We start from the raw sequence: 23,538 nt of genomic DNA on the forward strand, positions 1-23,538 counted from the left end.
TCGGCATGATGAGTATTATTCAAATGTCGACCTTTTTTGTTCATCACCGGCTTATTCTGACCTACTATGCACATCAGCTGTAACCTCTGCACGCAGCTCTCAGGGCGCACATGTGGGCAAAGACGCGTGAGCGACGAAAAGCACGTACCTGCATGTAGTGAGGCGTCGGGTGACGCAGCAAGCTTCACGCTAATTAACACTAATTAAGAGAAGTCACGTGACCCCTTTCCCCTATCGAAGAAACAACCGGATCTTTCTGGGGCCGAAACCGTATAAGCCAAAGCATCTACACTATAAGAAGATGGATTATCACTGTGCAAAACTTTATTTGATTTCTTTCATTTTTGCCCTCGTGGCTCAACACTGTGGGAGTCTCCCAACCGTCCAGATGAAGAAAGCGCCCGAGCAGCTCGCCCTGCCGAGAGTCACCTGCTCTGCCCGAAGGATAAGAGCCGTTTTTGGTCCACTGGTCAAAAGTAACATACACGTTAAAGGTAAGCTCGCCTTCTTTGTTGCAATACTATATTTCCATTCCAATAAATCCGGAATAGGCTCCCAACTGTTGCACTGAATCCATCAACATGTGTCCATTGTTGTTTTCCCAGACATGACAGGGGCCACACTCCCAGTGCCTCAATCTGAGGGGTCCTGTGGAGTGAGACTGGGCAGAGAGAAAAACCAGAGCCTCTCTTTCTTCAGCAGATATGACAGCTGCTATGCACTGATTGAGGTAAAAATATGTGTCTCTTCTTTGAAAAGCAAGGCCTTCCCCAGCATTACTAATAGTTTCTTTGGACACTTCCCTGGACGAAGGGGAAAACTACTAGGATGTTGAAACAAGCAGGTGAAGACAACTGTAAAAATCTGGAAACAGTGATCACCAATTAATCGAACTTTATGGATTGTATCGCAATAGCTTCTTATTATTAGTGTGATTGAATCCTAATAGTTTTCAATTCTCACTATGAATTACAAAAAAAAGTGTGTGTACTTTTGATCCTCAGGGCAGCAAAGTGGTCATTCCTCTGCAGGTACAGCTGACAGGGGAGGATCGATGGTTCAGGGTAAATATCAGCTGTCCTCTGATAAAGAGATACAGTGAGAGGACTCGACTCATCCCTAAACGTGAGTGGAACAAGCTCACTGACGCAGTTATGTCTTCCAAATCAGTGCTCGTCTGATCATTTATTTACACGAAACAATGTACTTCTCTCTGTCTTCTCCAGCGTTACCTGGAGATTGTGACATAAAAAGAGCTCTGCATGTGGACTGTGGCCACCAAAGCATCTCCAGTGATGCCTGCTACAAACTGGGATGCTGCTATGATGCTCATGATTTAACCTGCTACTACAGACTCAATGGTAAGATTGGCATTTTGATTTTGTGAGTAGGTAAATTATTTATGTCTGACCTTTCCTCCAAATAAGAGCATATGGTCAACTTGCTTGTTTAAGTGTAAAAAAAAAAAGCCTGCATATACCTGTGTGTTGACACCCCCTCCAGCTTGCTCTCTGGATGGACACTTTGTGTTCTCGGTGAAGGCTACAGACACCGACATGCCCATCAATCCCAGCAGCCTCATAGTCAAGGATCAGCCACAGTGTTTCCCTGTGGTCACCACCCCAGACACAGCTGTCTTCAAGATTGGAGTCATGGACTGCGGTGCAAATATGACGGTAATGCTACCTCCACTACAAGAAAATACAAAAATATCCCCTTCTTTTACAACCTTCCATCACATGAGGCGTCACTATAAAAGTTACTCAACAACATTTATTTTGTTGCAGATGGAGTTTAAAACAACTTATACACAGTTGTACAAACCTAAACACAGCATTTTAGATATAAACATGTAAATGAATTGACAGTATAGAGCTGTGATTGTCTCACTGAAATGTTGTTCTTGCATATGGCTTAAACATCAGTAAACAGTTCATATGACTGAATCCCTTCTTCTCTGCCTGGTTTTTAGGTAGATGGAGATGTGATGATCTATGAGGTGGAAGTGGAGGAGCTGCATACCAGAAGTAAAACCAAAACTTCACCATTTAGGTGACTTTTTTTTTTACAAACTCTGTACACCACTGTAAAGCTGTTGGCTCTGACAGAGTGGTTACAGGTTACAGGTTATCTCACAATTGAAGCATACAGGTGGTGACAAATGCACTGATAAGTGTGGGGTTTTCAGTCTCCAGGTCCAGTGTGAATATGAAACGTCGGATTTAAAGCGTGCAGCAGACTTGAGGTCCTTGTATGCAGTGACCAACCCACCGCCTGTGGTTGCACTGGGAACCATCAGAGTGCAGATGAGAATAGCCAAAGGTGATAAAATGGAGAGCTGTATGGCATCACTCAAGTGTGGGTTTTGCATTGTATCAAGTCAACAAAACCTTAATGACTGTATTTGTGATGATCTGTTCCTCTAGATGCATCGTTCACATCCTTCTTTCCTGAGGACCAGCTTCCACTGACCTTGCCCCTGCGTGAAGCCGCATACGTGCAGGTCTCCATCGCCCAGCCGTCTCCAGACCCTACCCTTTCCCTGCGTGTGCGGGATTGCTTTGCCTACCCAGCGTCTAGACACTCTGTGTGGACGCTTCTCTATGACGGGTAAGATGGAGGCAAGTACAGTGGCAACCTGAGATGACATATTGGTTGCTTAGCAGCTGACGACTTCTTCTCCTCCTGGATAGATGTCCCAACCCTTTGGATAACATGAGAAGCTCTGTCCCTGTGGACAACCAGGGGAAGACCACCTCCCACTCCCAAGTCCGGAGGTTCGATGTCAAGACCTTTGCCTTCTTGGACCCTCAGACAGGCCATCCAAGTGTGGAGGAAGTAAGATTACCACATCCACATATTTCAATAATCTAAAAGTGTGCGTCTTTGCAGACATGTGTCATCTCTCACTTAGATGTACTTCTACTGTTGGGTGGAAATCTGCACCAATGATGTCGACTGTGCACAGCGCTGTGCCATCATTTGTGAGTATGTTACAGCATGTTTCACCGCATGTGCTGTTTATATGTGGTGTTGTTAAACCTCTGCCTCTCCCCCACAGCATCTGAGGGGGAGAGACAGAGAAGAGAGGCGATGCCTGAGTCCCACCAGATCCAGCTGGTCTCTGTAGGGCCGCTGCTGCTGGGACAGAACAACACTCAACTGGAGGACAACCCATGCGTGAAACAGAACACAAGTAAGTCCCACTCAGCACAAAACTATAGCTTCCGTGTGATGAAGCAACGGCAATACTTGCATTAAATGATTTCCTCCGTGCCTCAGTGTTTCAGGTGACGGTGTACTTGCTCTCTGGTGTTGGTGCCGCCCTGCTGTTGGTCCTCATGTTCACTGTGTGGTCCAGCATCAGAAAGGGGAAGAAGCCAGAAGTGCAGCAAGCTTGTGATGCAAAAGTAGACTGTGAACAATCTCAATAAAACGTTTCACCTTCTGTGATGTGCATTCAATCTTGTTTTCCTAATTCAGGATTGGGTATTAGGTTAATCATAAAGTTGTTGTTGATCGTAAAGTCCATAGCTGTAGTCACTCATTACGGCTACTTCCATTTTTGTAAAGAAAGAAAAAAAATCAAGGCCAAAGCACTGGTGCAAATTGTTCCCAGAGCTATTTTTAATTATACTTAAATTGTTTTTTATGGAAGTTTTGTACTGGATGTACTTGGTCCTGCATGTCACCTTTAATTAAATACTTTCTTCTACCAACATCAATGATTTCCCAAATGTTATTCATGTCTTGTGATGCGCTGGTAACTCAATAATCATGAAAATAAGTCAGTCAGAATAATAGTTTATTAACACCAAAATGCTCAGGTTCATAAATGTCGCTAAAACACACAAAAGTGGTGAAATGAGCAGAGAAAAATGGGGGCAGTTGACTCAGTAAGGTCTGAATTTCCTCTGTGCCCTCAGCAGAGATATCCTCTGTTTGTCCTCCTCAAACTTTTTCCTTAGTTCAGCAATATCTGAAAAAACAAAAAAACAATTTAGTTTCAACATAAAGTTGTTTTACAAACCTCCTTCACCAAAATTAAGGACAAATTCTAGCCTGCAGATGAAGAAAAGACTCAACTTACGTTCTTTCTGCGTGTTCCTGTGCTGCCAGGTATAGAAGTTCATGAGCTCCTTCCTCTTCTTCTTCCTCATCTCTTTCTGTAGAGTCCTCTGATTGGCTGCCTCACTGTGACGGCGGGCCTTGGTACCCTTGGAACCTCTTGTGACTTTCACCCAGCCATCTTCATCCTCCTGTTGCTGCTCAGCCTCTTTCCTCTGTCTCTCCGCGTCCTGTGACAAAGAACACAAACCCAAGTTGAAGTCACGTGGGCCAGATGGGCGGGTGATGGTCGGAGGAAGAGCTGCAGAATGTATTCTCACCTCTTCTTTCCGCTTGTCGTACTCTCCCATGAAGGAGTCGACTATTTGCTGCAGTTTGTCCGGCTGGATAAAAAACTCTGTGTGCTGCTGAATCCATTCTGGCATAAGAGAGTGAAACATACAACATGGATGTTGTCATGAGACTGAAGTGAAGGTGTTTGATCGACAAGGTCCTGGCTCACACCGAACATGTAGTGTTCATATTCAAAAGAGCAACACAAAATGAAATAAAATGAGAATAAACCGTGCATTAATAAAAAAAAGACTGCGTCACTCACTCTGTACTCCTGTCTTCACTGGACGCTGCTCTGTGCAGACCACCAAAGGCACATCATGTGGGTGTGATTTAGCTGCTGCTAAACTGGAGGAGTTTTGGAAAACAATGTAGCCCACTTTGAAACCCTGAAAGGACAAGAGGCAAAAAATAATAATGACCTGAAATAGACTGTGCACAACAAGTGCAGTGAACGTTTGCTCGTAGTGTCACAGCAGCAGTGAGGGCCAACCTGTTTCTCAGCCGGTTTGAAGAACTTGGACAGCTTGGGTCCAGAGTCCTGGAAGGAGCCCGGATGGTCTCTCAGCTCCACGGACTGAACACTGCCAAACCGCGAGAACAACTCTTTGACAACACCCTGAAACACAAACAGCAGGGCAGATAAGACAGTCACGTGTGGTCTGTAAGGAATTACACCTTCCACAAATCGTCTAGAGCAGTCAGCCATTCAGTGGGGAACACACGGTACCTGTGAGCAGTATGGGGGGATGTTGAGCACAAACAGAGTCCGGTCCAGAGGTCTGTGAGAACTCTTCTCTGCTCGTACTTTGTGCTCTTTCACATACAGCTTGTGTTGAGCAACGCTGTCGGCACTGAACTGTAAGGGCAGCACTGCGAGGAGAGACATGGGAAACACAAACACACCTAAAGCCAACACATCCGTCAGCACAGTATCTGTAAACCCCGAGCGATCCCTGCCCAACAGGCAGAAGAGCGCATCATTAACCACCCCAAACCATGTCAACTGACAAGAGAAACGTGTGTATGCTGGCGAAAAGCTGAAAGTAATATGATTAATTGCGTCAATACCTGTAAATCCGCCTGGGATAATACAAGGCTGGCTGCTACTGGCATGTTTCTTCTTGGACGGCGCCATTTTGTGTGACCTTTCACACCGGAAGTACAACTAAAATCCCTATAAGTGCTTAATGGGTAATTTTTTTGTTAATAAATGGAAACACAATCCCAATAAGACTCAAATGTAAACGATGGCGTACAAAAATGTCATTAAAGAAATCAAACATATTGTAATATAAGCATGTACAGGAGAATAATCAGATAACATTACCAAGATGACGCAGCGTTATTTTTATTTTACCAGTGACATATTTCCCAAATCACCATAAATTTCCAAACACAGCAGTTGTCTTATAAGATCGACATGTTTTAGTTGATCCTATATTCCAAACAAATTAGTTCTATATTTTTTTTTTTTAGCATAACCACAAATACTGTACCCAAAAAGTGAAGAAAAAAATCTGCTGCTTTAACATAAGTCATTACCAGTCATTCTTGTTAATTAGAACTATTGTTTAACTTTGAACACATCAGCTATAGAGTATTCAAACTTCCAAATCATTTTATATTACTTCTGGCTGTTGGGATTTAGTTGTAAACATGTAATATTTACTGTTTAAAATATGTTATGTATAAATTTGATGACCAGGGTAAATTAATAAAATCCGGCTTCTGAAAATTCAGACAAACTGTGATAGCACTTGAGAAGATGTATAATTTATATTTAAAAAATGCATCCTCATCATCATCATCATATGGCAGACAGGAAAGACGAGTCTCAGACAACATCTACAAAGCTAAATATTTAATGGCAACATTTCACAGACAGATCTGACCTCTCTAGTCTCTTCTTGACTGACCTACCAAGAAAGCAACAGAAAAGTAATTTACAGTCCTTGAACATAAATCGAGTGTAATGTATACTAGAAAGAATTAAACCTATACTGCTTCAAAACTGGACAACCAAGTAAAACCAGTCACAAACAGGGCACACAAGAATATGGATAAAACAAGGATGGTAAAAACAAAGTGTCAACATGACTGTTTATAAACTGGTTTATTATGGTATTATAGTGTGTGTCCATTTCTGATTTGCTCACACAAGTGTTTTCAGTTATTTTGGCTAGTAAGACTTCTTCTCAGGTTGAAGTTCGGTAGACTTTTAATGAGGGTTTGCTGAGGACAACTTAATTGTCTTGCCTTATCAGATAGATGTGGTATCTACTGCGTTGTGTTGTTTCTTCTATTTTTGTTTGGTCTATATACCGCTTTATTTCTATGATCTGTAAACACCTGGAAAATCCGAAAAGACATACAGACAATATAACCGAACACACCTGTGTGGATGTACAGGGCCTTAAACATAATGTTTCTCTTAATAATGATAATGCGGCTCAATTAGGTTTTTAAGTCTTTTTTTTGGGGACTCTGGGGGTAGGTGAAGCTAAACTGGAGTATTAAAAAAAACTCAACATATCCAAATGGGCTAGCATTGAATTGACAAAACAAAAAAAAACAACAACCTACAAGTCCAGTTTGATTTGGCATCCCCCACCACATTGGATAAAAACAACAAATCACATCACTTCTTTCTACTGGTCCATCTCAAACAAACTGGTGACATTTGGATACCACAAAACCAAAAACAAGATGTTGAGTATCCATGAATTTCACGTTCAAATAAGTCATGTATATCAAATGTGTAAAAATGAGTTTCATATGAGAAAATGCGGTCTGCCTGCTGTCACGGTGAAAAACACAGTTTGTATGTGAACACTGAGAATGCAGTAATATGTTTATGAACAGACAGTGTATTCATACAGGACATGAGCTATATTTTGATGCGAAAGGCAGTGGCCTGTGAGCTGGGGGGCTCAGTGGTGGAGGTGGACTGTGGGGTGGACTTGAACAGAGCTTTGATGATGGTCTGGGGGTCCACCTCTGGAGTGGGCTGAGAGGAGGCTCGCTGACGGGCGGGGCGAGACAAGGAAGGGGGCAGACCGTCTTTCTTCGTACCGCCGCCTGTGCCGGGAGTGTCACTGAGCCTCCTAGGAGTCAAGGAGAGAAGGGGATGTCACATTTCCTAGAACTAAAAAAACGATAGTTGTCATGCAAAAAGCATTACATTCCTTAAGACTCTGGTGGGTAGTGCAAGCCAAGAACACAGCAACTGCCAAAGGCATTCACATTTCAATGTGAAGCTAGCTTAATTACATCACATTTTTATCAAAGCTTACTGTGAGTGGTCAATTGGAATCACCATGTCCACAGTTTAGACTGAATAATCCAATCACCAAATGTGTTATTTGAGTAAATGCTTCATCAATGGCAGCTCAATGTCCCACTAAAAAGCTTGCTAAACACTCAAATGCCTGGACAGTCACTGCTTAAGTATTTTCAGGTGATTCATTTTATCAAATTTTATAGAAGACATGTTACTATTTTTGGGGCATTTTTTTTTTGAATATGATATGCACAGTAACCATTTGTGATACTGACACATGATACTATTCTATATACTTTGTTAACATAAATTTCAGTCACTTGTGGTTGAGGGAAATTACAGGAATACTACAGATTAATTTGAAATGAAGGAATGAAACCCTGCAGGCTCACTTACAATAGAATGGGCTGATCAGACGTGATGACATTTCCCTGAATATGAAGGTTACACTTCATGGGTTGGCCTGGGGTGGACAAGAAGAAAAGATAATAAAAACAGATGATACACAGAAACACCCAAACTCTATCTGGTTAAAGGCAGTCTCAGTGATGCAGACTACATCTAACTTGGCTATCCTTCAGCTCAACAAAAACACTGTTTTAACAAACGTTACGTGACGTCCTTAACCAGCACACGTGTCATCAGTACTGTAGTCAGTGAACTGCATGCAAAACAGAAGCCAGTGCCCAAAACCCAGAGAGCCATTTGATGTGTGTGCCCTTGCTACCGGCACTCACCGTCCAGGCAGCGATTGTTGTACTTCCTGTATGCGCTCACGGCGTCGTCTTTACGCACAAACACCACTTCAGCCACGCCCACCTTCACCAGCCGAGCTCGCTTCAAGGCCCCGCACACACAGAACAGTTCCTGTGGACAAACACACATTGAATGAGTCATCACAGCACTACAGCACTCAGCGCGTCATCAAATATCAAACATAACAAAAAGGTTATTGGCAATCAGTGCGATTTACTCACAACTATGTCTTCCTCAGTGACCCGGGGATGCAGGTTGTTCACTGTTATTTTAGTCCCCTCCAAAGGACTGAAAGCAGGCTAGGAAGAAATACGACAACACCACATGATCAAGCATATGCATGACAATGGCTGACATAAAAAAAAAAAAAAAAGTGTGCAAGCATTTCATTACAGTTACAGCTGTTGCAGTCTCGCCACCATCACGAAGAGGTCGGCTCACAAAACCAATTCAGGATTTCACTACAAACACAATCCTCAAGCAATGACTTTATGTTAACCACTGTGTGTAGGAAATCTAAGGACACATCAACATTTCCTTTGAACACAGAAGAGTTTACCTGTATTAAATCCTACGTTTTATTACTGGGGTAAACACCAAACAGCTTTCAGTGAAAGCATTTCTAATTAACTGCCGTGCTAAACTATCAGTCAACCTTAACTTGGTTGGTTTTTATCAATAGGCTCAATTAGAAACGTTACTGATTTGTAGTATCCAACGTAAAGGCAAATTACACTGAATAAAAGTATTAGGTGGAGACAAGCAACAAAGGTGGGGAAGGAGTGCATACTGAGCGACAGATACAAGCAGGAAGGTTTACCTGTGGGGGAGCAGGAACTGTTGTGCTGGTTTCTGCTGTGCTTTGCTGGAGAGTCCTGGAGACTGGTTGTAAGGCTGCAGCTGAGGACCGGGTGGCAGCCATGCTGGTGTTGGGCCGGGTGGGAGCCACGGGGACAGGAGGACGTGGGGCCGTGTAAGCATCATTTTTAACCACCTTGGTGATTGGGGCTGACATGGAGAATGAGGAGCCCACTGTACCAGACTGTAGAAAATAAAGGAATGGAAAGGAAATATTAGTCTCTGTTGATTCAGACAGTATAGAAGGTCATGTCAGCTGTCATGAAGCGGCTCTTACCCGTGATTGTAGCATACTATTAGCCGTAGTGATCTTCATTTGTTTACTGGGAATGCCATCATTTGAGACAGGCTGTGGGACACAAGTGAATTTATTTTAGCAGCATGTTTTACAATCTTAGCCATTATACAAGGGAGCATTGTGTTCTCTTTCAGAGGAATATTTTGTCAAAACAGAAATTACTCTACCTGTGTAGCTGCATGTATTCCACCTAACATCCCTAATGGACGTTGCTGTAAAAAGAAGCATCAAACATTAGAGTAAACATGTCAATGTGCTTTTACACTTCAACTTTGAGCATGCATACATGCAGGTTGTGTCACTGATCTTCTAAGAACAAATAAACTTATTTTAACCTCACCTGGATGGTCTTGGTTATTTTGAGGGGTGCTATGCCAGCTGCCTGTGTCTGCGTCCCTCCAATGCTCCTCTTGAGGCTCAGCCTATCACGAGCATCAATCATTCTCTTATTATTGCTCAGCTGTGGCGTTGCGCTGCCCCTCACACCAAGTCCTTGTACATTAGGGGCAAACTGCCGTGAGTTCACACCGGCAAGATTGTTGGTGTGTATCTGGATCTGTGGCACAAGTGTCTGGCTCTGTAGTTGGTGTGTTACTGCTGTTTTCTGAGTGGTCTGTGCAGGAACACTGAACTGATTCTGGCCCTGTTTGCGTGAGTTGATCATCTGCCGAGCATCCTGCACTCCGCCTGCTGCTGCTGCTGCTCCCCTTCCACGGATTTTGAAGCGTGCATCTTTCTGACCCAGCTTTTCTCTTGCATCTTTCACTTGAAACCCTGAGGGGAGTCGGGAAGAAGATTGAGGGCAAACTTGGTATTAATTCCCAAAACAAAACACTCTTTGATCAGGTGGTTTTCACTGATTATAAAAGGCATACATGATCAAGCATTTTTATTTGTCTAGGCAATAATGATGGCCCTTACCTGCTCCTGCTCCTCCTCCTCCAAGCCGCTGTCTGACATCATTAACCCCGATCTTCTGCCGGGCATCAAAACTCTTGCCAATCCCCCCTGCACCTCGTCCAAACATGGGTCTGAGAGAAAGAAGTCTCTTTAAGTTCATCAATGATACTGTAACACCCATTAGGATTGTGTATACAGGCCTCCATTCCACATTTTAAAGTTCTTAATAGCTCATATAAGTATTAAATATATTGGCAGTAACACTTTCAATAGCAACGTTCATTTTATTACTTAAATAATAATTTCTAGATTTCACACAGTACAGGGGTAATGCATTCAAAGGCTGTTGTACTGGGTTCAATATGAGAATATAATACCGCCTGTATTTCCTCACACAGTGGAGGAGGGAAAGTATTAAGTCTTAAACATGACAAGCCACCACGATGATTTAACGCGGAGCTTCCAGCAACCACACTTGTTAAATATGCGGGAGCAAAAACCTGCTTTACTAGCAACATAAATATTAGCTCGCTGGGGAGTGAAGCTATGAAGCTACAATGTAACGTTAAGCAAATGGTCGCAGCTTTTCAAGTTTAGGCGTTATCGCGACTACTAACTATTAGTTTGATTAGTAATCGGGTGTTTGTTGAATAATCAATCAATGTTTTTCAAATTTAGCGATGAATGGCTTCAGACGTAAAGGCCTACAGCTAACAGCCTAGCGTTTACATTGTACTCGCTGGTTGCTGTAATAGGCTAACGTTAGCTTACAGTAACCAAATAGCTACCAACTAGCTACCAACAGCTCTCAATTCTCGTTATGATTTTAAAAATGTGACTACAAGTTGGCACGTCCTTAACAAGCGAACGTCCATCAGTGCAGTGATAGTTTTAATACCGTTTAGCTGGAGCCTTGAGGTAAATACCGCGCTGTCGTATCACTTCATCCAAAGAGACGTCTGCCATTTTCTCACTCTGCCTCACAGAGCGTGCGTACGAGGTAGGCTTTAGATAGGGATACGGAAGCCGAATAGGGCCAGACTGCAAACTGCTACTCGGGAATTGACGACATATTTCATTGTTTTAATTTAGCTGTGTCTTGATCGTGTGCTTCTCAATTAAGGATGGATGTCGATGTAGTGTCGAAACACACAAAATATCTTTATTAAGAATGAAACCACAGTCCCGTTACAATTGAATAATCTGCGATCGATTATCTTGACAAAATCCAAATGGAGGCCGTGCCTCGATACCCATGAGCCTTTGCGGCAAATTGTAGCAACAAGTACAGTGGTTTTGTGCGGATAACAAATATAATTTAAGACCATCAAAACACTATTTCACATTGTATTCCCACAAAGTATTATCCAACACTCACGAAACTGTTAGTAGAAACTAAAATAAAATATTGCCAGTGAGCCATAGGTGGCACCCTAACAGAGAACACCTGGACATTGTGTCTATGTCGGTCTTCGACACTTGACTAGTTATGCCTTAAACTGATGAGTAAGGAAAATAACGACGCGGGGTGACGCCCGTGTCCTCGTTCAACTTACGAGATCAATTTTTGAAAGGGCAGAGGTCTGCCTGCTGAGGTGACTCGCCTACTTTGTGAGATGCCTCGCGGGACCAGGACCTTCCCCGAACCCTAAATATGTTAAAGACAAATGTACCTTGGAATATATCAACTAAACAACCACTGACAAGATGTGATTAGTCGTGCTGATGTAATAGACGACATGTACCCCAAACTTAGAAGTGCATACTGTTAGAATCAATGCAATGCAATTATATCACAAAGTACACACCGTGGAACGAATACTTCTCTGCCATGGAGTACACACCAATTTTATTTCACCAAATGCTTTTTTTTTTTTTAGAAATGGAAAAACATTGACATTATGTTGTCGTTTCTGCTGTATTCCAAACAGTTAGTTTGATACTGACTTCCCTCGTTATAATTAAATTATATACATATAGCTTCGTTTTTATACGACTTTCGTGGTATTGTGCATAATAATCAAACGACAAAAACAATGGTCGCAGATAATGACAGGGGAAAAACTCCACGTCCCAGGATGCAGTTGGGCAGGCGAGTATCCAACCTGCTGGGTCGTTGCCCGCGAGCTGTTCATCACCGCAGCCTCACGTCGCCGTCTCGCGGATCCGTTAGAGGAGAAATGGCTGCAGCTCTGTCCCGTGCCCTCAAACTGCCCGGTAAGATGCGCTACACGTATTTCAACCAGACAGATAAACAGGATGAAACAGTTCCGCGGATCTTTTAGTGAAAGCATCACCAGTCAGGACGAGGAGGTCTGTGAGAGCCCCCCCTCTTGCTACCCTGCTCTTTATATGCAATTGATTCATTTGATGCGCTGATGTGTGACACATACTTAGCAACGGTCGCATGTGACCCCCAGGTTAATGAACGCGTGTTCTCCTGAGGCTGCAGTGGAAGGTAGACGCGGTCACCTGTGTGTGCGGAGCGGCGCGCTGACATCTTTCTGGCAGCGCGGCTCTGCTCTCTTCTTGTAGCTAGCTGCTAGCTAATGTTAACCCAACATGGGCTGACCTGCTGCTGGAGAGTAAACAAGCAAAGCATAATAAGAAATGTTACTTCTGACGCCAGGCAAAATATTGTACTGCATATATACCAGTGTTACTTATGATACAACCAGTGATGTGCATTAGTACTCGTAGTGTTTTTTTTGTGGTATTTAATTATTATTTAATTATGAGCAGGCTACATTTAGTATATTTAAACATCGACATATCCTTTATGTAATCATGATAAGATTTATTGTTATAATTAGTGGTAGTAGTAGTAGTATAAAGATGTTATAGATTAAATAATAAAAACGTTATTCTTATTACTGCCATGTGTAATAAGGTAAACTACAGTATACACAGCATATTTTGTCCTGTGTATAGTTTCATGTTCCAAAACTGATTAAGATATATAAAATACTTTATTTATTTTTTAATAACAAGGAATTCTTAGTGATAAAAATTAAAAATGTGGTACGTTTGAGTGCTAAGGGTCAGTACTTAGGGTTAGGGTAACATGCACTATTGGACTTTAAAACCGTTACCTACAGAGGGGGGGGGGGGGGGCATTATTGTAAAATGCCCAGAGTATAATACACCAGTACTACAAGATAATATATTAGTAATTGTGTATCAATAATATTCACACACTCACACTCTGACTTAGTGACTGCACAGGACAGTTGATCGTGACCAGCAGCCTCTGTGTCTCTGCAGGGAAGAAGGGCTCGGAGCTCGGGGAGTACGACCCTCTCACCCAGGCCGACAGCGAGGACGAGAGCGAAGAGGATGATCTCGTGCTCAACTACCCCCGGAACGGCCTTGGAAGGGACAGCTGCCTCGGCACGGGCTCCTCGAAGCTGCGGGGTGGCAGATCTGGAAGACTTGTGGGGGCCGAAGACGAGGCACAGGAGGACGAGGAGGAAGAGGAGGACGAATGGAGAGAACGGCTCCCCAGCAAATCCAGGCAGGACAGAGACGACATGAAAGGAATGCAGTACTGGAGCCACAGGGACTCAGGCAGGGACAGGGCCGGGGAGGACAGAGGGGGGCCTGGGCAGTTGGGCGGCGCTGGGCTGGGGGTTCATAGTACCGAGGAGGAAGAAAAGAGGATGAGGATGAAGAACGCTGTCCGTAGTGCGTTCTTCCTGGTGCCTCTGGTGTGCGCCACATTGCTCGTGCTGCTGTGTGCATTTCTGATTCCCTGCCAGAAGGAGGAACTGGAAAAGAAGCTGCAGTGGGAGAGTGCACTGGGAGATGCAGGAGGTAAAGAGTTTGATACATCACTATAGCAACATTTTCAGAGACAAAATGACTGAAGAGTTTGAGCGACTCCACTACTTTCCCTGTATCATTTGCCTAGACTACATTTACCATTTACTGGAAGTTAAAGTAAAACGTATGATGCACAACATGAGCCGGCTCCACTAATGATGCTGACTTCATGAAGACTTACTTAGGAGTCTCTGTGGCTAGACAACGCTGGCTCACCCATTAATTAGTCAGCTGTAATTATACAGGATTGCGAGCATCACTCCACCTACCACATGTTCTGTCTCAGCATGCACTGCGAACATGTTGTAGAGTGGCAGCAAATACAAACTCGACGGGACGGGACAGCACACGTGGACAACTGAGCCGAGAAATGGGATCATTCATGTTTTGATACTTGATTACTCTTCTTACCTTTGTTCCAAAATGTAGGTCAGCAAAACGTCATTTAGAAAACAACCTCACACTGATCAGTGTTAAAGGATCCTGCTGGCGGGCAGCGCTCATTTTTTGTTTCGGTTTCTCCGTCCAGGTGTCAGTCCACCCGCTCTGGCGTTGTGGGATGCTGATGGGGATTCAGTGGAGGACGTGTTCCTGGGTGTTACTGAGTGGACACAAGGGAACAAAAGTATGTGAGGAATTCTTTGAAAAGGCATGGCCAATTAATCCTGATGTGTTGTTTCTGCCCTGTGAGGCAACTGATTAGAAATAGGGGCATTAGATGAGGAGAGAGGAAGAAGAGCAGTGTCATAATATCCTAATAACGCCTCAATAGCACCTTAGTGCCATAAATAGCTACTGTTTGTTCTGAATGATGTGCGCTTCTGTAAAATGACTCTTCTGAGCCAAATCATTTAAACCTGAATCCACTTCCTCACCCTCTTTCTCCTTCTTCAACCTTTCCGACTTTTGTAAATGCTGCGTGTTCTTCCAGGCGTGTTGATTTATTACGTCCTCTCTTCCTCCCAGTTTACAGTGCGGTGGCCCTGTCTGCAGTCAGCGGTCAGGTGCTGTGGAGGAAGGTCATGCGGGAGTCTGTGATGTACATCCAGTGTGGCCTGCAGAACAGCACCCAGCCGTCCCCTGTGGTCCTCCTCATCTGCAAATCCATCCTCATGGCAGTCAATGGAGCCACAGGTCAGAAGCCAAGTCTTCTTCCTGTGTGTGGATCACAGTACTTATCGCAGTAGTGATGAGTGACCACCTCTACAAGCCTTTTGTATTTGTTCTTATATTGTCTTAAATCTGTTGTCTGGTTATTCTGAAGATGCAGATGTTAGAGCTAAATTTCTCTCAGCCTCCAGCTCCCCCCAGTCAGACAAGAGAGTTAAGTCAGTAGGTTGAACTCCATGTGAAAACAAGTGAGTAAGGGGTCAAAGAGGTTTCCTTCCACTCCCCAGGGAAGAACATTTGGTCGGTCCCGCTGAAGAACATTGAATCCCAGGCGGTGTTACTTCCAGACCTCCAGGGCGACTCAGTCCCGGATCTGCTGATAGCCACCCTGCCTGCAGACGAGGTATAGCGGTGACAGCCTCCTCCCTCCTCTCCTCCTACACACATGCATCACGTTACACTGAGGCATTTGACATATTGTTTGCACTGCAGCGATGCAGCGGCAATGACAGGGGCCTATAAAATGACATGGTCTGTTTAATAATTTCTACTACTATCACCATGCACACAAAGTAACTTCGTATGATTCTCACTTACTCTGATCTAAAACAGCTTGATTGAGTCCACCAGTGAAGGTCTTACAGGAAATACAGGAATTAAATGAAAATGATTTGAGAGCTGCCCACTCTGATACTTCCTACAGCTAAAAGAAGCTGTGCAATCATGTCTCCAGTGACAGTCCCATTTGCATCTATAATTCATACGATGGTACTTTAGTTTGGCATAAGTGATCATGAGCTGTTTACATGTAATGTTTCCTGACCGCTGCGTTCAGTGACTACATACCTATTTCTGCCGTATTCCCTCTCAGACTTTGGATCTCTCCCTGACCTTGATCTCTGGGCTGAATGGGGAAAAGCTCGGACATCCCGTGCCTTTCAACCTCACTGGACAAGGAAAGCTGATTGGTCCTTTGCTGCACGAGACACAACAGGGGGCATACTACATCCTCTTTGGACTAGGTAAAGGAATCAGCCAGCAATGTGAAGGTCTGAAAAAGACTCAACAGTAAGCATGTGTGTTCAGGCAGTCGGCTTAAGTGTGGCTGCAATAGTCAAAATAGAAAAAGCACAACGTGGTATCTGATTCAGGTCATTTACATTACATATAAATGATTGTTCTAGTTTTACGAGACTTTGTGTCAATGTCTTTTTCCTCAGGTAATGTCGAGGCCATCTCTCTGCGCGATATCTACTTTCGTGCCACGGGCAAAATGCCCATAACTCAGGCCCTTAGAAGGAAGGATCCAGGGTGGGAGGTGCTCAAGAATTCCTCCTCCTTCATACACATTTACAGGTACGCCTCAGTGACTGGCCCAGGGCTCTGCACAGACGCGTCTATGTTAAATATTAAACCTTTAATCAGTCACACTACAAAACCTGCTACAGGTGTGATGCCCGAGCCACTGTATGGGTGCTGATTAGTTAGTCATGTATCCAACTGAAACAAATAGAAATTGGTAGACATGTAAGTCTTAATTGGATCTTAAACATTATTGATCTTTTTGATATATGCACTTTAAAACTGTAAACTGTTTGTATCGGAGTAGTCGTCATTGCATTAATTAACTAATTATCTTGTAGATTCAAACATTAAGAAGCATCTTTTTCTCCACTTTACCTGGAAGACTGATGACTGTAGTTTTTTACCTGCTAACGTGTTAAAGATTATAACTTTACCAGCCACAGTCAACAAAATAAACTAGTGACAGATTACTGTGGCATCTCAACTCTCATCAGTGTTTTTTTTTGACATTTTCACTTTTAGGAATGGGATTGATTAGATGATCAGTAGATTATTTGGTACTAATAAATGGTAGAAATACTCTTAATTGTGACAATATTCATATGTCCAAAACAAAGTATGAAATCATCAATATACATACACGTGTAAGTAAGTAAGCATGTTAGTCAGTGCATTACTGGGGAAGCATGGTCTCCAATTTCCTGGGTTGTATACACAGTGAAAAAAGATGGTTATGACTAGTTTTATAATGTCAAAATCACCCCTTTGTTATCTTTTTTCTAGAGGATCCGAGCACGTGGAGTTCCTGCTCCCTCTTGTGGCTGGTTTTGGCAACAGCCACAACAGCCTGGACCCTGTTTCTAACCTCAAGTCCACCAAAAGTGACTGGGTGCTGGTGTACGGCTCCAGCAAACTGTCAGTGCTCAGGCAGAGGGACATACGTAAAGAGTGGACCTTCAACTCGGCTTCCAATCACAGGTAAAAAATCTGCACATCACAAAGCGTTACCGTTAAATGTCTGTTACTGTTCTTCTGTTGTGGTGAGAGAAAAATACAGAGAATTAATCTGAGGTTATCAAAGTTGTTGTGAAGTCAGCTGCAGTGTTTGACTCAATGTGACTCATTAATGTACCAACATGAAAACACTGTTTGAGCTTTTTGAACTGCTGAAAACAAAGTAAGCCACGTGTCAAGATGACATTTCCCTAAAATATGTCTTTGCCTGTCGCAGCCAACCAGCTCCAGGACACTTCAACGATGATAGAATCCTTGATCTCTTCATTCAGCGTTCGGCAAACGGCATCATGCAGGTAGAACAAACAGTCCTTTCATACTACACTGCTTTCAAGGATCGAACTAATGCAAATAAAATGCAGGAAAAGAGAATGTAACTTTAACTGACCTCTTTGTTTTGCAGATATGAACTAACTTGTACCGGTTTTCCCCTCATCTCTGTCTCTCAGGCACAGGTTGTCGATGGGGCAAAGGGGCATCTTCTCTGGACAGCAGACTTTGTGTGTCCTCATCTTGTTTTGGAAACTTCAGCAATCTCCACCTCAACAGGCCAATCAGCGTTCCTCTTCTGGGCCAGCGAACCAATCAAAGCGCAGAAGAATGTTACCAAGACAACTGTGAGTCTGCGTTAGACGAGATGATTATTGAAGCGAAAATTATAATAACAATAAAAGAGAAAGCGCCTGCTGTGTATGAAACATGTGCACAGCTTGCGTTATTGTCTTTGATCTGAAGGCATTAATGAAATACTCAACTCGTGTAAAGTAACTAAACTGTCCTCACTGGCTGTGTAGGTGGCACCAGGGGTTGCTGCAGCGGAGCCGCTCATAAGAAAGCTTTTCCTGTTGCACCCTGCGTATCCCACAATCCTGATGGAGCTCACCAGTACCACAGACACCGCAGTCACCTCTGCAGGTAAAAGTTCAAATGCAGAATACTGCAGAACAATATCTGCTTTACTGCAGAGAGTTTGTATCATAACTTCTATCATCCTCTATCTAAAAGTCAGATTACAAAGCTGTCTTTTCAGTAGTAGATGAGAAAAAGACGCCAAAAGAGTAATTAGACTGTAAGTAATACACGTTTGACCTCCTATTTTCTCCTGCTTTGTCTCTGACAGTGAGTTACCTGGAGCGTCAGAAAGACGCCACCTACATCACCGTATCCTCCAGACCCACGCCCGACTCAGAGCCCGGCGCTCGGATAGTCAAGAGCATGAGCCTCAGAGCTGCTATCGCCAAAGGACAAATTGTCAGACTTGGGGAAAGCAACAAGACCGGGGAGCCTGCTACACCTGCCGTGTTTGAGGTCAACAAGTTCTTCAGGCGTCTGTCCTTTAAACAGCAGGTGAGAAAGACATGATTTAAATGCAGGCAGCAGAACGGCTTTATCTGTTTATCGGAGGCTCACTCAAATACATATACACTCAAATCAAATGATCTCTCTTGACTGTGTCTTTGTTTAGTGATGAGCCAACCACTGCTACCATGTCACAGGAAGCGGTACGACGAAAGGACTCGCCTGAGGATGAACGGGACAGAAGCCCTGCTCTAAGGAGGCACTGAGAGCTAATTTGGAGCTGTATACATCCTGTGTGGCTCGCTAAGTATGAATTTTAATTTCCGTTACTTGAGAAAGAGATTTCTTTTCTGTAAAAAGATGACTCGTAGGTAGGGATTTCCTTTGTATTGTTTTGGTTTGTACAATGAAAATGCTTATTTATATTATTTAACTTGCATTTGGGGGAAGTCTTCAATATTTCACTGAATGTTTATGATTGTTTGGACTTGATGGCAGAAGGGTAACTTTTGTACTGTAGTTTATTACAACAATGCTGATGAAAGAGCATGTAAACATGTTTACAGTATGCATCACTCGTATAGCTCTTCCAAGGCCAGTATGTTCATGTGGTGTCACCCCTCAGTCACATGCATTCTTTTGTCATGAAGCCACTTGCAGGGTCCTTTCTGCTCTTATCACTAAGTTCAGTAGTCCAGTTTAGGAGTCTGTAAATATTTAATGCTGTACAGTATTTATTGATTTGCTTTGTGTTTTTGTTGTCAGATTTTTTTTTTATGGTTATATTATCACAGTTTTGTTTTCTCAGAATGTGTGGCTGCTAAAGGTTATGGCATTTAAATGTAAGCTTCACATATGGCAAGAGAAAGTATGAAAATAAATTCTTACTGCATCACGTTTCACGTGTCGTTTATTTCAACCTTTATTTCACTGTCTCAAGTATCGCGCTCACTGAGATGGTGCAGACAACCCGCCCGTATTGTTATTATTAGAAAAAAAGATGGCGGCGTGGTGTTCCAGCACCGCGGGGTGGCGCTGTTGCAGCTCCGCCTCCAACATTATCTGCCGTTTTCCGCATTGCTGCCGGCGTACCTTCAACTGGCAACATGGCGTCGGCCCTCGGTCGCCTGGCCTGGCTGTCGGCCCTCAGGAACGCCCGCTCCTCCCGGCTGACCCGCTCCATCGGGCCGGGGAGGACCGCGGCACCGTGCCGGACAGCCACGTGCACTCCATCCGGTGCCATTCCGCCCAAACCGAAGAAGGTGAGTGGTGACTTGAAGGGTCGCTGGTGTGTGTGAGTAACAGCTCGGCCATGAAATGCGATGTGAGGCGGAGAGGAGCTCTGCTGAAGGACTCATGAGTAGAAGCTAAGATGTAGAAGTCATTTATAAACAGCTCGACTGCTCTGTATCTCACACATATAGTAGAAGTCAACCTTGGACAGGCTGCTTGACATGAACTAACTTAGTTGTTTCTATGGTCCGGCACTGGGGAGCAGACCCCCTTCGGCCTTGTCCGGATTGCACTGGTACTGGTGCCCTTCTTGTATGTGGGGACTCTGATCAGCAAGAACTTTGCTGCGCTGCTGGAGGAGCACGACATCTTCGTCCCCGAGGACGATGACGATGATGACTGAGGGGTCTGTAGGGCTTCCTGGTTATCAGGTATCGCTCTGGCTTGGATTGTGACAAACACACACACACACACACACACTAACTCAGTCTATTGGATGGATGTGCATGCACAGTTCAGGATAAATAAAATACTGTAGAACAGCCCTTTAACTTGGACGTCATGGTTTTCTCAAACCCCTATGACTAACGTGTCACATTTCTATGATGACGCCTACATTGTTAGTAAACATTGTTTTTATTTTACTCAAATTTTATGATCACCAACACCTTCTAAGTTTGATTTTAAGCTATTAAATATAACATTAAACAGCATTACAGACATGATTTTCCCACATTGGTAGCTTGAATGCACCAGTAGGAAGGGGAAGATGGCACAATTTTATTGTAGTGCCCCTGTTTTGCAGCTGCTGCCAATATTTTAATCAAGAGTTAAGACATTTGTCAGCTGTTGGAGTGTAAGATAACATATAGTACTTAAAATAGGAAAAAAAATGAATCACCACTCATGCTCAAACTTTTTCTTCCCCCCACAGGTCATCTTGCTTTGTCACTACCGCTGGTACGCGTCTAGGAGCCTCGGAGCACATAAATGCCTTCCTGGTGTTCCCTCTGCTGTGTTTTCAAGTCGCCTCTGTCTGCACTGGATTCAGGGTTTTTGCCGTTATTGATACTGAGATAGGGCTGTCTCTGGCTGATCGTATCGTACTGTATTTGCATGCACTACTAAGTCTTAATAAAGGGAGCAACAGTTGTACACTGCAGCACATGCTAAGTGCAAATGTTGGTGTTTCTATTTTCCATATGTCTATAAACTTGACTGAATGTATGGCGAGAACATAAGCTTTGCTTATGACACGAGACTGTCCTAAACGCTACTTTGAATGAACCACCAATCAAAGAATAACCTTGGCGGCCTGCATTCAGTAGAGGATTTCCAGGTTCATAAAATATCACACCAGTAGTTCTTCCATACCATCTTAAAAAGGGACAGTTCATCCAAAAATATGCATCTTATTTTTCTTCTTAACAATTGTAGTCTATCCATCCAATTAGTTTTAGTTTGGAGATGTTAACAGTATCGTATCTTTTAAATATAATGACACTGCTACTCACAATAGTCAGAAGACACTGTTGTGAACAGCTTCAGAATGAGCTATTTTCTATTGAAGTTATGTCCACCAACTGTACTCTCTCCTTGCAGAATAAGAAGGAACTGTTCACAACACTGTGAATTAGGTTTTAGTGTGTTTTTGGATGAACTGCCCCTTTCAGATAACCCCTATAAAACTTTGACTCTGAATAAAAAGACACAACCTAAAGGTATGTGAGTGTTACGTGTGTATTTACAATAAAGGGGAACATCTGTCACACTGGACACAAGCAAATAGGGGTCAGAGGTCAGCAGAAAGCTACGACAGTTCACGGGTCATGGCCCCGGTAGAATTTGGACAGGAAGTCAGTGGAACGAGGTTCCTCAGTCTCGTGGAAATAGCGCATTATGTGGGTCTTCTGCTTCCAGACGTGGATCGTTTCCTGGAGTTCCATTTTCCCCTGTGGATTAAATAACATACAAACGGAAAACGTTTCAACACACAGTACAGTGTTGCTCTATGTCATAGCCTACATCTTCATTCATTCAACTGTGACGGGGTTTTGGATCCACCAACAATGAGATCAGGTACAAGGCAGCCTATGAAACAGCCTAAAAAAGCAGACTAAAGGCCAAATTACTATTTGTTTCAATACGGAAATTAAAATGATTGTGTTTTTTTTTTACCTTAATGACCAACATGTCAATCACACGGGGGTCATTGACATGCTTGTTTTTGTCGAACATCTCCCTCACTTTGTCTCTTCCCTGGCGCGTTGTGATGTCCAGCTGAAACATTGCCACTGTAGATACAAACAAACAAGAAGTCACTCTGTTTCCACCACATCAGCTTCAGCCAGGAACTCGTTTTGAATCGTTATCATGGTTACCCTCGAGATTGCATTTGGAGTACACATTGCAAGGTATGAACGCTGGCACATCTCATTATTCAGTTAGCTTGAATGGAAACGTCACTATTAAATATTGGGCAACAGACAGCGCCTAAAAATATATATGGTGTTATGTTAGGTGGCTGTTTGCTAGCGGTTAATGTTCGTCATTATGCTGAACCTCCACATAGACTCGACCTTGACGCTGGAGCTGCTTTTTATTCACCTTTTAACTGCCACAGCGGACCGACATACCTGTGTTAGGGACCTCTCGGTACCAGGCTCGGTACAGCTCCCGGACCCTGCGCTTAGCTTCGTCCAGGTCCCGGCTAAAAATGGGTTTCACAACTTTAGCAGCACCAGCCGCAGCTCGGGTCGCCGCTGTGGACGCCATGACTGCTGTCGTTACAGCGTTTCCGGTTTTACTTATTCGATGGTGTCACGTTGATAAACACTGTGGTGCCACCTGGTGGACTGGCTGGTTCAAGACAGGAGGCGGCCAGTCGTCGACAGTCCCTTAAAATAAGTATTACTCAAGACAACTCACTGCTGTTGACAGTGTGTTAGAGACAAATTAATGCTGTTGTGCTGAACTGTATTGTACTTTGAGGTGTTTCTAATATTTTTGTTGATTCAAGAATGTAAATGAGATGGATTAAATATTATAAATACATTTAAATGTTTTTTTTTTTTTAAATACACCACACTGTACAGCCCCATAACATCGTAGAATTGTGTCAAAGCACAAACAACTAAAGTCTCAACAAAAACTTTATCATTACATCATACGGTTTGTCTATATTTCTGAAACTGCAATGCATAATCTGTGAATGGATGGACACTGTCTGTGTGGCAATAGTCTACTGGTATAAAACTAA

At 43.4% G+C, this 23,538-nt stretch overlaps 6 protein-coding genes and 1 non-coding gene across 7 annotated transcripts; 4 read left to right on the forward strand and 3 right to left on the reverse strand.

Annotated features, from left to right (window-relative positions):
• The first annotated feature begins 301 nt into the window (after nucleotides 1–301).
• LOC139300802 (zona pellucida sperm-binding protein 4-like) lies at nucleotides 302–3,434 on the forward strand. The gene is made up of 12 exons (XM_070923991.1): nucleotides 302–494; nucleotides 606–730; nucleotides 1,005–1,125; nucleotides 1,227–1,361; nucleotides 1,504–1,676; nucleotides 1,973–2,052; nucleotides 2,189–2,322; nucleotides 2,427–2,610; nucleotides 2,694–2,838; nucleotides 2,915–2,984; nucleotides 3,062–3,196; nucleotides 3,283–3,434. The coding sequence occupies exons 1-12, from the start codon at nucleotides 302–304 to the stop codon at nucleotides 3,432–3,434; spliced, it is 1,647 nt and encodes a 548-aa protein (XP_070780092.1).
• A 354-nt stretch (nucleotides 3,435–3,788) lies between these two features.
• On the reverse strand, nucleotides 3,789–5,539 carry rrp7a (ribosomal RNA processing 7 homolog A). Its single transcript, XM_070923696.1, has 7 exons — nucleotides 5,473–5,539; nucleotides 5,132–5,274; nucleotides 4,895–5,020; nucleotides 4,667–4,790; nucleotides 4,389–4,486; nucleotides 4,091–4,298; nucleotides 3,789–3,979 (listed from the first exon to the last, which is right to left on the reverse strand). Exons 1-7 carry the CDS (start codon nucleotides 5,537–5,539, stop codon nucleotides 3,894–3,896), a joined length of 852 nt encoding a protein of 283 aa, XP_070779797.1. The 3' UTR covers nucleotides 3,789–3,893.
• A 711-nt stretch (nucleotides 5,540–6,250) lies between these two features.
• Nucleotides 6,251–11,486, reverse strand: poldip3 (polymerase (DNA-directed), delta interacting protein 3). Its single transcript, XM_070923215.1, has 10 exons — nucleotides 11,395–11,486; nucleotides 10,518–10,627; nucleotides 9,937–10,370; nucleotides 9,764–9,808; nucleotides 9,576–9,647; nucleotides 9,261–9,482; nucleotides 8,662–8,739; nucleotides 8,422–8,551; nucleotides 8,081–8,147; nucleotides 6,251–7,508 (listed from the first exon to the last, which is right to left on the reverse strand). The coding sequence occupies exons 1-10, from the start codon at nucleotides 11,460–11,462 to the stop codon at nucleotides 7,292–7,294; spliced, it is 1,443 nt and encodes a 480-aa protein (XP_070779316.1). The 5' UTR covers nucleotides 11,463–11,486; the 3' UTR covers nucleotides 6,251–7,291.
• A 499-nt stretch (nucleotides 11,487–11,985) lies between these two features.
• Nucleotides 11,986–12,139, forward strand: LOC139300834 (U12 minor spliceosomal RNA). Its single transcript, XR_011598856.1, has one exon. It is a non-coding gene; the product is annotated as a U12 minor spliceosomal RNA (small nuclear RNA).
• Nucleotides 12,140–12,574: 435 nt separating this feature from the next.
• On the forward strand, nucleotides 12,575–19,307 carry fam234b (family with sequence similarity 234 member B). Its single transcript, XM_070923933.1, has 13 exons — nucleotides 12,575–12,713; nucleotides 13,761–14,309; nucleotides 14,848–14,943; nucleotides 15,285–15,452; nucleotides 15,716–15,831; nucleotides 16,300–16,450; nucleotides 16,649–16,784; nucleotides 17,517–17,711; nucleotides 17,965–18,043; nucleotides 18,197–18,364; nucleotides 18,542–18,662; nucleotides 18,868–19,094; nucleotides 19,213–19,307. Exons 1-13 carry the CDS (start codon nucleotides 12,575–12,577, stop codon nucleotides 19,213–19,215), a joined length of 2,148 nt encoding a protein of 715 aa, XP_070780034.1. The 3' UTR covers nucleotides 19,216–19,307.
• Nucleotides 19,308–20,139: 832 nt separating this feature from the next.
• Nucleotides 20,140–22,003, forward strand: LOC139299953 (essential MCU regulator, mitochondrial). Its single transcript, XM_070922914.1, has 3 exons — nucleotides 20,140–20,308; nucleotides 20,545–20,710; nucleotides 21,214–22,003. The coding sequence occupies exons 1-2, from the start codon at nucleotides 20,153–20,155 to the stop codon at nucleotides 20,680–20,682; spliced, it is 294 nt and encodes a 97-aa protein (XP_070779015.1). The 5' UTR covers nucleotides 20,140–20,152; the 3' UTR covers nucleotides 20,683–20,710; nucleotides 21,214–22,003.
• On the reverse strand, nucleotides 22,004–23,084 carry ndufa6 (NADH:ubiquinone oxidoreductase subunit A6). Its single transcript, XM_070922915.1, has 3 exons — nucleotides 22,916–23,084; nucleotides 22,458–22,573; nucleotides 22,004–22,231 (listed from the first exon to the last, which is right to left on the reverse strand). Exons 1-3 carry the CDS (start codon nucleotides 23,052–23,054, stop codon nucleotides 22,100–22,102), a joined length of 387 nt encoding a protein of 128 aa, XP_070779016.1. The 5' UTR covers nucleotides 23,055–23,084; the 3' UTR covers nucleotides 22,004–22,099.
• Between the last annotated feature and the right edge of the window lie 454 nt (nucleotides 23,085–23,538).

The sequence above is a fragment of the Enoplosus armatus genome, chromosome 17 (genome assembly GCF_043641665.1).
Source record: "Enoplosus armatus isolate fEnoArm2 chromosome 17, fEnoArm2.hap1, whole genome shotgun sequence".
NCBI classification, from domain to species: domain Eukaryota; kingdom Metazoa; phylum Chordata; class Actinopteri; order Centrarchiformes; family Enoplosidae; genus Enoplosus; species Enoplosus armatus.

Coding starts and splice junctions, on each gene's coding strand:
- LOC139300802 (XM_070923991.1), top strand. CDS start 302: ATGGATTATCACTGTGCAAAACTTTATTTGATTTCTTTCATTTTTGCC. Junction 1,362..1,503: donor CTGCTACTACAGACTCAATG/GTAAGATTGGCA, acceptor CACCCCCTCCAG/CTTGCTCTCTGGATGGACAC. Junction 2,611..2,693: donor TGGACGCTTCTCTATGACGG/GTAAGATGGAGG, acceptor CCTCCTGGATAG/ATGTCCCAACCCTTTGGATA.
- rrp7a (XM_070923696.1), bottom strand. CDS start 5,539: ATGGCGCCGTCCAAGAAGAAACATGCCAGTAGCAGCCAGCCTTGTATT. Junction 4,791..4,894: donor TCAAACCGGCTGAGAAACAG/GTTGGCCCTCAC, acceptor TTGTCCTTTCAG/GGTTTCAAAGTGGGCTACAT. Junction 4,299..4,388: donor ACGACAAGCGGAAAGAAGAG/GTGAGAATACAT, acceptor TCTTTGTCACAG/GACGCGGAGAGACAGAGGAA.
- poldip3 (XM_070923215.1), bottom strand. CDS start 11,462: ATGGCAGACGTCTCTTTGGATGAAGTGATACGACAGCGCGGTATTTAC. Junction 10,371..10,517: donor AGGAGGAGGAGCAGGAGCAG/GTAAGGGCCATC, acceptor GACTCCCCTCAG/GGTTTCAAGTGAAAGATGCA. Junction 9,809..9,936: donor AAATAACCAAGACCATCCAG/GTGAGGTTAAAA, acceptor TTCTTTTTACAG/CAACGTCCATTAGGGATGTT.
- fam234b (XM_070923933.1), top strand. CDS start 12,575: ATGCAGTTGGGCAGGCGAGTATCCAACCTGCTGGGTCGTTGCCCGCGA. Junction 18,044..18,196: donor CGGCAAACGGCATCATGCAG/GTAGAACAAACA, acceptor TCTGTCTCTCAG/GCACAGGTTGTCGATGGGGC. Junction 18,365..18,541: donor AGAATGTTACCAAGACAACT/GTGAGTCTGCGT, acceptor CTGGCTGTGTAG/GTGGCACCAGGGGTTGCTGC.
- LOC139299953 (XM_070922914.1), top strand. CDS start 20,153: ATGGCGTCGGCCCTCGGTCGCCTGGCCTGGCTGTCGGCCCTCAGGAAC. Junction 20,309..20,544: donor TTCCGCCCAAACCGAAGAAG/GTGAGTGGTGAC, acceptor ACTGGGGAGCAG/ACCCCCTTCGGCCTTGTCCG.
- ndufa6 (XM_070922915.1), bottom strand. CDS start 23,054: ATGGCGTCCACAGCGGCGACCCGAGCTGCGGCTGGTGCTGCTAAAGTT. Junction 22,574..22,915: donor CCGAGAGGTCCCTAACACAG/GTATGTCGGTCC, acceptor TTGTATCTACAG/TGGCAATGTTTCAGCTGGAC. Junction 22,232..22,457: donor TTGACATGTTGGTCATTAAG/GTAAAAAAAAAA, acceptor TTTAATCCACAG/GGGAAAATGGAACTCCAGGA.